This window comes from Siniperca chuatsi, linkage group LG11, assembly GCF_020085105.1.
Source record: "Siniperca chuatsi isolate FFG_IHB_CAS linkage group LG11, ASM2008510v1, whole genome shotgun sequence".
In the NCBI taxonomy this organism is placed as follows: domain Eukaryota; kingdom Metazoa; phylum Chordata; class Actinopteri; order Centrarchiformes; family Sinipercidae; genus Siniperca; species Siniperca chuatsi.
The window spans coordinates 18943096-18955802 of NC_058052.1; the positions used below are offsets into that span (position 1 = coordinate 18943096).

General features: G+C 42.5%; 1 protein-coding gene across 2 annotated transcripts; it reads right to left on the bottom strand.

Annotated features, from left to right (window-relative positions):
• Positions 1-1346: 1346 nt before the first annotated feature.
• On the bottom strand, positions 1347-12091 carry klf5a (Kruppel-like factor 5a). 2 transcript variants are annotated; one of them, XM_044213824.1, is made up of 4 exons: positions 11697-12091; positions 9511-10642; positions 8119-8178; positions 1347-5178 (listed from the first exon to the last, which is right to left on the bottom strand). In XM_044213824.1, the coding sequence occupies exons 1-4, from the start codon at positions 11865-11867 to the stop codon at positions 5000-5002; spliced, it is 1542 nt and encodes a 513-aa protein (XP_044069759.1). In that variant the 5' UTR covers positions 11868-12091; the 3' UTR covers positions 1347-4999. The 2 variants fall into 2 exon arrangements, with proteins under 2 accessions (XP_044069759.1, XP_044069760.1); XM_044213825.1 differs by lacking the exon at positions 11697-12091 and adding an exon at positions 10905-11613.
• Positions 12092-12707: the final 616 nt, after the last annotated feature.

The following is a 12707-nucleotide window of genomic DNA, read 5'->3' on the forward strand; positions in this document are numbered from 1 at the left end:
CCAAGAGAGGAGCACTGGAAACATTATACCTACATACACACACACAAACACACACACACACACACACAAAAGGAAACTGGGAATCACACCAACGCAGCACAGCAGAGGGTGGAGCAGGCAGGAGCCTTCTTCCAGATGTGTGACATTAATTTAGTTGATCCAAAACATGAACCGGTAGCTCCCACTCACTCATCACCACAGTGTGTGTGTGTGTGTGTGTGTGTGTGTGTGTGTGTGTGTGAAACATTCATCCTAACTTTTTAATATTCACACACTGAGAAATACACCTGCAAGTCTACATTTCCACATTCTGTATAATTTGGAAGAGAAGGAATCAAGATAAGAAAAGAAATAAGAGAGCCTGAAATAAAAGTTCTCCTCTTGAGTTTTAGGTGGAGGAAAAGACGGAGCAGGGAGGACTAAAGGGAGACGAGGTGCATGATTAAAAAAGGAAAAAAGATGAGGAGCGGCGCAGGTTATGAGAACAGTCTCCACTCTGACCCATGGAGCAGCACCCCTGGACTTTCATACAATACTTTCCACCGGGGAGGAGAGGGGGATACGGTGCATGGAAAGACAAAGAGAGAGAGAGAAAATGAAATTAAATAAGAAGAGCGGAGGAGGAGAATGAGAGGAGATGTAGGAGGACGGAAGTGGTTGATTGAGACTCCCCAGAGATTCTTTTGTTTAGATTGTTCTGCATATCACTTCTTTCACTCTCTCCCCTCCACCTCCCTCTTTTCTGACATCTGAGGTAGATTACAACAGAGACCCTGGGTCACATTTATGACTTAAATCAAGAACATGTGGTGTGTGCGTGTGCGTGTACGTGTTTGTATGTCCATTTCAATGCAGTGGGATTCCCCTCCGGTCCCCGAGTGGTGGTCAAATTTATTTTCTTGTCCATTGTCTCTCGCTGGGACATCAAAGGACTATTGTTTGTTGATCAGCAAGGGTGCTGCAGGTTACTCGCAGGTCCCGGACGAGAGCCCTTCGCCTCTCCTCATCTCCCCTTCTTATCTCCTTTTGCTGGAACTGAACTTTTAAGTACGTCAGATCTCCGCAGAAAATCCCAGACACAGAGGATCAGCACTTCCACAGAAACCATGTTTAGATTTTGAAAGATTGAGTGTGATTATGCTTCATTTGTTTCATTCAGGCCTTGACAAGGCTTGTTTTAGTGTCCAACATACACCACTCTATCTGCTTTAATATAAACGTCATGGACAACAAACAAAATGTACCACATACTTCAACCACTGCCGCACCTAAGCGCTGAAATTCAGTCATTGTTAGCAGGTAAAAGAAGAAAACTCCCCATTAATTTCAGCACAAGAGCACATCTGTAAAAGTGTCAGTTGACTTTATTAGGATCGGCTTCACTCAGTTGAAGAAAAGCAACTTTTGTCTTTGGAACGTTTATCTAGGAAGAAAACAAATCTACAAAATAAGTTGTTGGAAGGACAATATATAAAACAATGGCATCAAAATATATTTGACAAGAAAACAAAACCAAAGGAAAAACAGGCTCAAATGTTTTTGGATGCAGGGCATTTCCTCTTTTTGCCCTTTTGTTTACAAAACAATAACAAAAGAGGGAAAAAACAAAAAAAATCAATAGTTATTTACAGTGCATATATTTACATTAAGGCATTTTTGCTGGGGAGAAAGACGGTTGATGTGATACAACCCCCACTTCTACACAATCAAATAAATAGTCAGATTTACCATGATACATTACAGTGCTATATTATCTTTATGCTACCTGCAGTGAATGAACAAATACAGTTATAGGCGCAGGCTAAATCACACCGCCAAAATGGACATTCAAGTGTATATTAAAAGTATAGGTTCATATTTTCTGGCACTCTCGTGTGTATATGTACATTAAAAAAGTTTTTGATTGATACAAGTGTTCCTCTTGTGCATACTGACTGTGATGAGATCCCTTTCCAGAGTGATTTCAATGCAAGTGACAGAGGACAAAATCCTTGTTCTGCGGAAAAATGAATTCTAAAGTTAAACCAAAGTTACTATGAGCTAATAATAAAATCAAATCTTCCAAAGTTTCTGTCTTTTTAGTTAGAAATTCCCTCTTTGTGTTAGTGTTGGGCAAAACAAGTTATTTTCAGTGTACTGAATCAATAGAATCAGTTTATTAAAAAGATAAGTTCAAAAGTTTCGTTCCCCAAATCGCTCAGTGCTTGACCGGAGCTCCGACCACGTACTCCCACTCACTGAACTGAATAACGGCTGAACGTTCAGTTTAGCTCGTTAAGTAACTAGTGAACTAAGAACGGTCGTTCGTGAAAGATAAGTCAGTGAGCTGAGAATTTAGTTGGATTAAAGTAACGTGAAACTGAAAGCTGCTATAACAAAGTACCCTACCCTATTATGTACAGCACGTATAATTTCGCAACACCTAATTATTAAATTAACTATTTGGTACTACTTCCTACATCGAGACTTCAAGACATGAGAGGGATGTAAAGGGAGAGGTGCGGGCTTGATTGACTCAGTGACTGTCTATCACTCAGGGCTCACGGTCACTGTGTACGTTCAGTGAACGAATCACTAAACATGCACCGTTCCCTCGCAATGAAAGGATCTGAGACAGTCTCAGGCTCAGCCCCCTGTTTTTTCAAGTTGAAGGTTTCACCATGCATTGTGAACTACTAAAGGTGGTCAGATAAAAAAAAAAAGAAAAAAAATGTCAAACGTAACCTAAATGTAATCGAAATCTAATTAAGTAGAGATGCAGCAATTTTGTTTATCCACTCTATGATACTATCCCATCTTTCATATTGTGTCACAACTTGGTCTCAGGCAAGCAACACAACAATGCAACCACACTGAAGGTACCAGACAGAAAATCTAATTGTATAAATCCTTATAATTGTCCTCTTTTCAAAACAGTAACGTCGTGACACACGAGTGTGTGTGCGCGCGAGCGCTCAGCACTTCTCACAGTAATGTTAAATGTTAGCCTATGCATATAATATCAATCTAGATAACGTCATATATCTGGATTGCAGTCCAAGACCAATGTTGTTGAATCACTGCAGCTAAATGTTAGCAACCTGAATCGGCTGTGTGTTTGCTGTCTTGAACACACCCCATTCCTCCTGCGAACGAATGACTTGAATCACTCACTCAGTGAGCGAGTGTATCCCTGCAGGTTCGCTCGCAACTGACTGAGAGAACAAATCACTTCAGAAAGTGATTCAGTTTAGTTCGTTCACTCAAAAGATTTGTTCTTGTGAATGAAACGTTCGCGAACGACACAACACAACTTTGTGTTAATCCTCACCACAGCTCAACAAGGAAACACCCTCTGCTGAAGCACAAAGAGGGAATTTTGCACTGATAAGACTAACTTTGAAAGATGCCTATACCACATTATCTTCAATTGAACTACACAGAAAATGATCTCTTTGTGGCTGGTATGGACAAGAGGAACACTTGTGGTGACCAATAACTCTTGCAATGTACATATGGGCATGTGAGTATTGTTTTAAGAAAGACTTGAAAAAATATGAACCTATCCTTTAACAAAACGTGTGCCCATGTTCGATTGACTGATAGAGCCGAATTGCAAGTTAGTTGTGTACAGAGTCAGAGAGTGAGAACCTTCAGAGAAAGGACTGCAACTTTAACAAAAATGTTCCACATTATGTCAGGATGTCAGTGAAGTGGCCTGAGCCCAGCTGTTAAATTACAATGAATGATGGGTAACCTTGTATTTTAAAAGAAATGTACTATTTTTTTCCCCAAGCTGAGTCTAGATATTCATTAGATTAAGAAATAAAAACAGCACCATGTGTGTTTAAAAAGACTGTCTATATTGATCACAGCTCTGCTACCACTGAACAAACACACATAAACCAGAGGAGGAGGCACTTCATAAGGTGTTAATGAAGATGATACTTTGGTTAAAACATTTGAAAGTAAAACGCTGGATGAGATCGATGTACAGTAACTGTATTTTGAAGACCCTTAATTCAAGCTTGTGCATCAAATACAGTCAATTCTGTTTTAACTGAATGAATTTTAGGTTATGTCGAAGGGTTCTGATACTTTTCTCTGATTGGAAATCCATCGAATGACAACATGAATAATTCATCACCTAATTGCTCTTGCTCTTTAGCAACCATCCACCTCCCTCTGTTTCTCAGTCGTCCTCAGATCTCCTCTCTCTAAAATCTTTCTCTCTCTCCATCTCCACCCCTCCCTTGTTTTTTCCTGCACTATCTTCCCTCTCTCCAGAGTATAAATGCCTTCAATTTTTAATATCTCAACAGCAATGATTTGTGAGGCATTCACAGAGATTCAGTCAAGTAGTGATAATGATCGTTCCGGTGGTGATTGAGATGCATGGGCCAAAAAGGCTTCGACTTAGATTACTAATTCTAGTGCAAACCGAAGGATTTGGTTTAAAAAAATAAAATAAAATCTGGACATTCCAGTTATATAAACAAACCAAGGAGTAAACAAAGATTTGGCTTGACTAGTTTTGCTAACAAAACCTTCTCCTTTACAAAAAAAACAATTATGAAGCCAGCTCTATGTTAGAACAGAGACAAAACATGTACATGTTTTGAGTGGTAAGTGCTTTCATTCCAGTCACACAAAAGAGTCCAAATTGACTGGAGACACTTTTTTGAGCTACCATTTTCTTTTTGTTATTATTTTTCTTCTTTGTATTTGTCCACAGAAATCTATACCAAGTATATCTGAAGGTTAAGGGACCAGGAACTTCATCTGGCCATTATCTTACTACTTTACAACCTCCAAACTGTCCCCTGGGTTTAAGAGCAATACATTTGTTAGGCTATCATACGGTTTTAGCACACGATAGCAGCACCAGGAGGAGCTGTGGTGTCAAGTCCCTCTGCATCAGGCAGCTTGTAACATTGTACTTTTGGGAGATGGAGTGAGCGTTTTATGTGTGTCAAAGATAGTGCTTGTGTATTTGTAGCGTGTGTGTGTGCAAGTGCTGCTAGTTCTGGTGTCTCTTCATGTGCAGGGCGAGGTGGTCGGATCGGGAAAAGGAGCGCGAGCAGACGGCACACTGGAAGGGTTTGGCGCCCGTGTGCTTCCGGAAATGACGTGTCAGCTCATCCGAACGAGCAAAACGCCAGTCACAGCTGTCCCACGTACACCTGTACGGCTTCTCACCTGCAGGACGGGAGAAAAGAGAAAGTCTGAATGAGTGCAGCTGCCCACTGAAAAACCGAGCTAACGGCAGAACTGAGCTGAATTTCTTGCTTGATCACATGATCTCCAGCACTCTATGACGGAGCAGAGATGTGATTATAAGTACTCATAGTGCTGATGACACTGATTTTCATTAAAACAGACGCTAATTCCCTGAGTTACATGATTCATACGGTTAGGTGGGGGAACTGGGAAAACAGGCTTTACTGAAAAGTCGAGTTGTCTAACAACATATACAGTCATAACGCTGTCACAGGCATTTATCAAGTACTCAAGCTGCACAAGTTTCCCACGGACAACTGATCTGATCTAGTCTGCCTTTGCTGTGCGTTTCTCTATGATGGATGTAGTTTGTTTCTCTGTCACTCTGCCATTCCAATAATCTTCAGCTACAGCCCCAGGCACTTTGTGAAAAACTAGTGTGACCTGTCTCCTTCAGCCCCAACTCCTTCTTACACCTGGTTCAGTAAGGAGGCGGAAGTGCCGCAAAGAGTCGCAATATGTCGGTTCTCTTGCGAGCATAAGCCTGGCTGTTCACACCAGAAGACAAGCGATTCTGGGTGTGTGTCTGCACGTCTTTCTTGCTCTCTGTTTAGACACAACTGACAAATATGTGGAGAAAGTACAAAATTTAAAAAACACAATCACAAACAGCAGTAATACTATTTCTAATAATTATCGTGGATGGTCTGATTTTGAAATTTCATCATGGCGGGGGGGGGGAAATGGGCGAATTCTCCAGGAGAACACCAGGGAGAGGGGCAAAAGGGTTGGCAAGCATGGGATGAATATTTGATCATTTATCAGAATCAGATCATTTATATCATATATATCATTTATATCATTTCTAATATCTAAATCTATAATATGGGAAGGAACCTGATTCTTGCTTAGCTAGATCTTCTTCTTTCTGTGGTTTGTCTCCTTTTCTGTGATCCCTTTTTTATTTGCATTTTAAAACATAAGAGTGCCTTAAATGTGAGTCAGTGCTATGAGAGCAATGGAATCTAATGGAAACTGTGCTGTCTTGTTGGAAGTTTTTTCTTCTTCTCCTCCTTGTTTTTAACATCTATTTACGTATTTATAATTATCAAAAACAGGGCAAGAAATACAGCATGTAGACTATTTGTAAATCTCCTGTAAATCTCACATAATAATAATAATAATAATAATAATTCAACAACAGTGTGTCTTTCCAGAAACAATGTCCCCATTACTCTGGATAGCCCACAGAGGAGTAGTATGTTTAACAGTATAACAGTATCCATTGGAACTACTTCTATCAAATAAATTGCTGACAGTGTGTTCTGTGGTTTGTTCAGACTAACAATGGTTCTGGAAAAAACTGTTTAAATGTCATTTTTCAAAGCTAAATGCACCATTAACATAATTCCATTCACCTCCATTAAATTGGGGTAGAAGCAGAAATCTCAGCGATGTATATGTCAAAACCTGCATGCTGGATACCACTAGAGGTATGTAAGAAAATGTTCGGGTTTTTTTAAATTTATGTGAACCAACCCTTTAAACCAGCACAGCAAGCAAGTTCAGCGTTGCTAAAACAATCACAGCAAACCTGTTACGAAATTAACCAGAGCATCACCAAACTTAGAAACACACACCCGAAACGGAACAAAATGACACTGAGAGACAATGAAAAGACGCTGAGAAAAAAAAGAGTGAACTGAGAGGAGTGTTCAGTTTTCACAATACACTCGCGCACACACACACCATTGCGCACACACACACACACACACAAACAATCAGGGTAATGGATGTTGATGGAGATTAGAGTGGGAACTCCCACGGGGACACAAACGCATTAGGAATCATCTCATACAGATTACTGACAGGTGTGTGGATGTGTGTGTGTATATGAGTGTGTAAGTGTGCATTCAAGCAGCTGAATAAGAGGAATAGAATGAGTAACAGACGAAGATAGAAATGGGGGGGGGGATCAAGTGAGGGTTGGTAGGACGATGGCACAAAGCAGAGAAGACGATGATTAGATGAATGAAAATGAAAGAAAAAAGGGGTACAAAATAACAAAGCTGGACTGACAAAAGCAGAGAGGATATGGAAGTTGCTGCTACATCCCTCTTTACGTGTCATGTTCTCCTCTTGTGGTCTGTAATAACTGCAATAACCACAATCAGCCTGCAGCATGAATGACGCCAGATTTAATTGTCGTGTCATGTTCCCAATACTGAAATGTAGGGCACGAACACCCACAACAATGTTCTGAACAAGTAGTTCAGATTCATAAGTGAAACAGATTCTGGATCACAAAGTGGAAACAGTGAGTTTTGTGTGAATCCAGATGAGCGAGGAATGCGTAGATATCAACAGAAGCTTTGTTTTGTTAGCTGGAGCGAGGTGGGGCCCAACACCTAAGTGCTTGCTTGTTGACTTTGCTCATCTAAAACTAATAGTTCAAATCTAAATGTGAAAGAAGGAAGAAAAAAAGGGAAAGTGAAGTGGAGATATTAAGAACAGATGATCTAAGATATTGTTGTATCTGCACTGACAGATCTTGTATATATTTATAGTGGTAAACAAGCAAAACTACTTCCAGAAAAGCATATTAAAGCCTTTAAACATCGATGTCTGAACAGGCTCTGGGATCCTAAGAAAGATGGCACCATGCGTCTAGTGCTGACCACATAGTCTGAGAGTCATCCCCTGGCAGAAGTGTGTCACTTCCACCTGTTTTGATGGAATAGTATATTGGGCAGAGGATGGGAATGGGGTAGGATACATTTACACACACATGCCAGGAACACAACACTCTGCCTAGCAACATGGTGCCAGTGCAGATACCAAAATACGAGTTGTGTGGGCAGCGTCATTTTTTGACACGTACCGTTTAAAAAAGCTCCATTAATTAGATCAATGTCTTACCCGTGTGAGTCCTGAGGTGGGCTTTCAGATGGGACGACTTGGTGTAGACCTTCTTGCAGCCTGACGACAAACAGGGAGATAAACACAAACAGAAGGCTTAATCCAAATCCAAATAATTCACGTGTCAGATATGCCTTTACCCAATAAACTGAGCTGTGGTATCCTAGAAATTTGAACTAATGAAGAACAGAAGCTGTTTGGAATGAGATATAGTAAATGTCTGTTTTGTTATTCTGATTTTCAAACATGTGTCTTAAAAAGTGTTCTTATTTGGTATTAAAACTGTTTAAATTTGGTGTATTTACAACTGCATGCCATTAATCGCACAGAATACTGCTTTGCTGAAAACGTCTGTTCACTACACCTGTTAGTTTGACGTCAGAGTCGAGATATTTTAAGTTCAGGATTACAAAACCTTTTGCACATTATGTTATACGCAGTATGTATATTACAATGTCAAAAAAAGTCATTATGATTTTGAATGATTCACTCTTCCTCTCCTTAAATAAGGGAATGATAACATTTCATGTATTGGCAAGATTAAACTGTGAGCAGCTGCAGCAGTGTGACTAATATACACTTAAGTAAAGTGTGGATCTGTCCTTGTGTGGATATGATGGATCTGCTTCATCGGACTTAGAAAATATTAGACATGTGCTAACATGCTGCAGGAGGCTCCGCTTAAGCCTATTTTACACGCTGCCACAGGCTACTTGGCATTACATGTCCTACAAGTAGCTGCACATCGTACAGCTACAGTGTGTGTGTGTGTGTGTGTGTGAGCCAGTTAAAAAAATAAAAATAAATTATCTGTGCAAGCAATCTAAAGTGTGCCTGTATGCAAATGTCTGTGGGGAAAAAAAAGATCAAATGAGTTAAGGAGAACATCTATCTAATTAACACACACACACACACACACACACACACACATTCATTCCACAATCATACCAGTGATGACTTCAAAGCCACAACAATGTGTGAGAGCTCACGGCTGAGAGTGCCCGAGCCGTTTGAGGTGTGATAATAAATGCTAAGTCGTTTTTAAACCAGACAGTTAATTGAAAGGCAGTGACTGATGGTCTCCTTTGCCAAAATATTTTAATTCCAGTGCAGCATGAGCTCTGCCGTGGCTGTAGTATGTATCGTGACTCATAGGCCTGAGACAGTCATTCAAAACACATATAATTATATATAATTAATAACATATAATTTTTTTTAAATGCACGGGTGTCTTAAAATAAAGTGTCTTAAAGCTGACCTTTTGTGAGTGACCAGATGTTCACCTGACCACAGCGCAGTGTAAAAATAAACACACACACACACACACACACACACAACAGTGACAAGAATCAGCATGCATACACAGTGGCGGACCTGTTTTATTGTTCTAACCTGGGTAATCACAGTGGTGGATCCGTCGTTTCTCCAAGTCTGGGTTGTTCCTCCGGTTGTAGCGGGCAGGCACGGTGGTCTGAGCTGGGGTTGGGGCTGGGGTTGTTGCAGGGGCTTGGGGAAGGCCTGTGGCTTGGCCTGGGACCGGCGTGGGACCTGTAGTGAGGGGGAGGGCTAAGCTGCCTGGTCCCGGGCCGGGTCCCAGTCCAGGGGTGCTACCTGCCAACTTGGAGGCGATGGTGGCTGCATAAGAAGGAGGAGGGGACATGGTGTGGAGCAGCTCCTTCTGCCTGTCAGGGCTGCCGGGCTCCGAGCTCGGCGGAGAGGGCGGCAGGTAGGGCACCTGCTGCTGGAGGAAATGGGGATGCGCCTGAGCATGAGGATGTGTGTATGCCCCGCCAACCAGGCCGCAGTAGGCAGGCTTGGCAGTCTGCTTTTGTTGAGATGCAGAAGAAGCTACCGGCAAATCATGGAAAGGCGCGTGGATTGTAGAAGTGGAAGTGTGTTGTATCTGCTGCTGCTGCTGATGATGATGATGCTGATGCTGAGCCTCCATACCATTGCCATGGTGATGGTCCAAGCCGGAGTTTAGTAGCTGAAACAGCGAGCCGTTGTTCTCATGGTGGTGGAGAGCCTGCTGCTCGAACTGTGATGACATTTCCTGTTTGACAAACACTCCTGGCACTGAATCTCCACCACGGCTGCCTCCAGACTGGTTGAAAACACTGGTGAAGTCTGGCAACCCCGTTAACGTCATGTTTATGGCTGAGGCTTCCATGGCAATACTGCCGGGGCCATGCACAGAAGTGCTGCAGCTACTAATGGACGTAGTGTTGGGGCAGTGCAGCTGTAGGTTGGGGGAGAAACACGGGGAGGCAGATTCTGTTTTGATTTGGGTGAGACCTGTGTGGTTCTGGTGCTGAGGGGGCCGCGCCTGCTGACACAAGCCCATCCTCAGGTAGGCGGCGTCAGGGAGGTAAAGATTCATGTTGAGGGTGTAGGGAGCCCCAGTGTGATCGTCAGTGAAGAAGAGATCCACCGCAGACGCATTGTCTCTCTTCTGCTGGCTGTCTGCAGGAGGTTGAAGGGGAAGAGACTGAGGGGAGAGATACCTGTCCATCTCACACTTTGCCTGTTGACAAAAAAAGACACACACACAAAGTCTGGTTTAGAAACATCTCATTTTATGGTCTTAAAGTAAACTTTGGTTAAATGTACCCAGCTCTGACTTCAGCAAGTGCTTCTCATGAGCCACCATGAAACTATTCTGAGGGGCTATTTTGAGAAGACAAAGGTTTGATAGGACAGTCACAGCTAAAACATTTATCAAGTAGTCATCAATAGGCGGTTGCCACATTCCCTCTCTGCCTGCAAGGCTGAACTCAAAAACCTACCAGCTGTGAGGCCAACAGTTGAGGATCAGGCCATGCTCTGGTGGAAACAAAGAATCAGATCTAATACCTCTCATATAAAACATTAGAAAATCTGCATACATGCAGTTACGATAACAGAATAAAGAAGCAGCCTATCACTGATCAAACTGGCATCACAGGTGAACAACTTCATGCCAAACAATGCCGCGTTCATATTGTGCTTTGTGGTCTAATTCCTGTGAATCTGAAGGAACTGACTGATATAAAAGTTAGAAGAGCCCTGCAGCAGAAGATGAAACAGCAACATGAAAGGGAATGGGGAAACACCCATGCCTCCCTGTCCGCTGCTGCAGCAGTAGCAGCAGCAGCAGCGGTAGACTGGGGATGGGCTGCTATTTCTAGGCTCCTGATCCCACCAGCTGTTACACAACTCTCTCCTCTGCTGCACAAGTTTCCTGGTAACTGGGGGACAGAGTTGCCGGGACCTTCCTGTCCGAAGCTGGAGTCAGTTGTTGTCAGCGTGGTATGATGGTGAGAGGGGACGCCAAGAAGAGACCAACAACTGGTGACCAACTGGCTGGCACAGAAAACATGCGATGAATGCGTTTGCAGGCGGAGCGGCTCGGCTTCACGTCCAGCTGGTCGCAGCCTGCTCGCTTATTACCGCAAATAGTGCAAAACACAGCGATGATTAACATCACGCAATAGGCCGATTGAAATTTGGAGGCAAGCACACAAAAACGACCTGGGTCTACATCCAATCTGCCACGCCCATTCAATGAAACACATCACTAATGTGTAAAGTCGGTTTACCTGAGTGTAGTCGTTTTGTCCAGCCTTGTCTGTTTCTGTGATCTTGCAATCCAAGCCGAACAACGCTGACTCCTCCAGAGGGAATCCAGCGGGCAGAGTCGCCTTCTGCAGCGGATAGAAGGGATCATCCTGCCCGCTGCCGCCGCCGCTCATCGTGAGTGTCGCGGCCATGAAGCTCCGATGCAGCACCGCAATTTATCGTTCGTCCTATTATGCAAAAAGGAGGATGCTACAGCGGACTGGGAAAGGAGTGGAGCCGACGATATGTAATGCTCGTGGTGTAATTATTAATGTGTGTCTGTCTGCTACATCTCCTTCCACTTGTTTCATCCCTCCACCGGCCCGCAGACAGTTTTCTATCTCCTGTCGTAGGGCGGAGCGGCCCAGTGTAAATACAGCACACGCACCGCCCACCAAACCTTTAAAAAGGCTTTGATCATTCATTCACTGGCCACCGCCCTACGCTCCATCTAAATACATTAACCACAGTGTCGTAAAGTGTACACAGAACCAGCCAGACCGCATAGACATCCACAAAGGTAGTGAAGGTTAAAATCACCTTTTTACCATCCTTTTTAAATAACACACTCACACACACACACATATATATTTCACACCCAGTGTTTTGAGCTTATATATTAATATATTAATCTGTAATAGGTACAAGATTTTATAGGAAATATTGTTATTATCGTCAAATTCTGAAAATGTACTATATTTGCCACATTGTCACTACATATATCTAAATACCTTCTTGTTTACTGTAAACCATTAACGGCATATTCCATTAAGTTGTGGGTCTCAAAAGAGACACATTGAAACAAGAATGGCCAAACTGAAGCAGCAGATGCTGAAATATCCTGACTTTTTAGACCCTAATGTGGGTCAAGCTCCAAAAACACTGGATCCTACATTTCCCATAATGCAAGTAAGTCTCTCATTAGACTCTTAATGCCTGCTTCTTTCAAACCTCACACCCCCAGTTTGCAATGCAAGCTTTCTGTTAAAAAT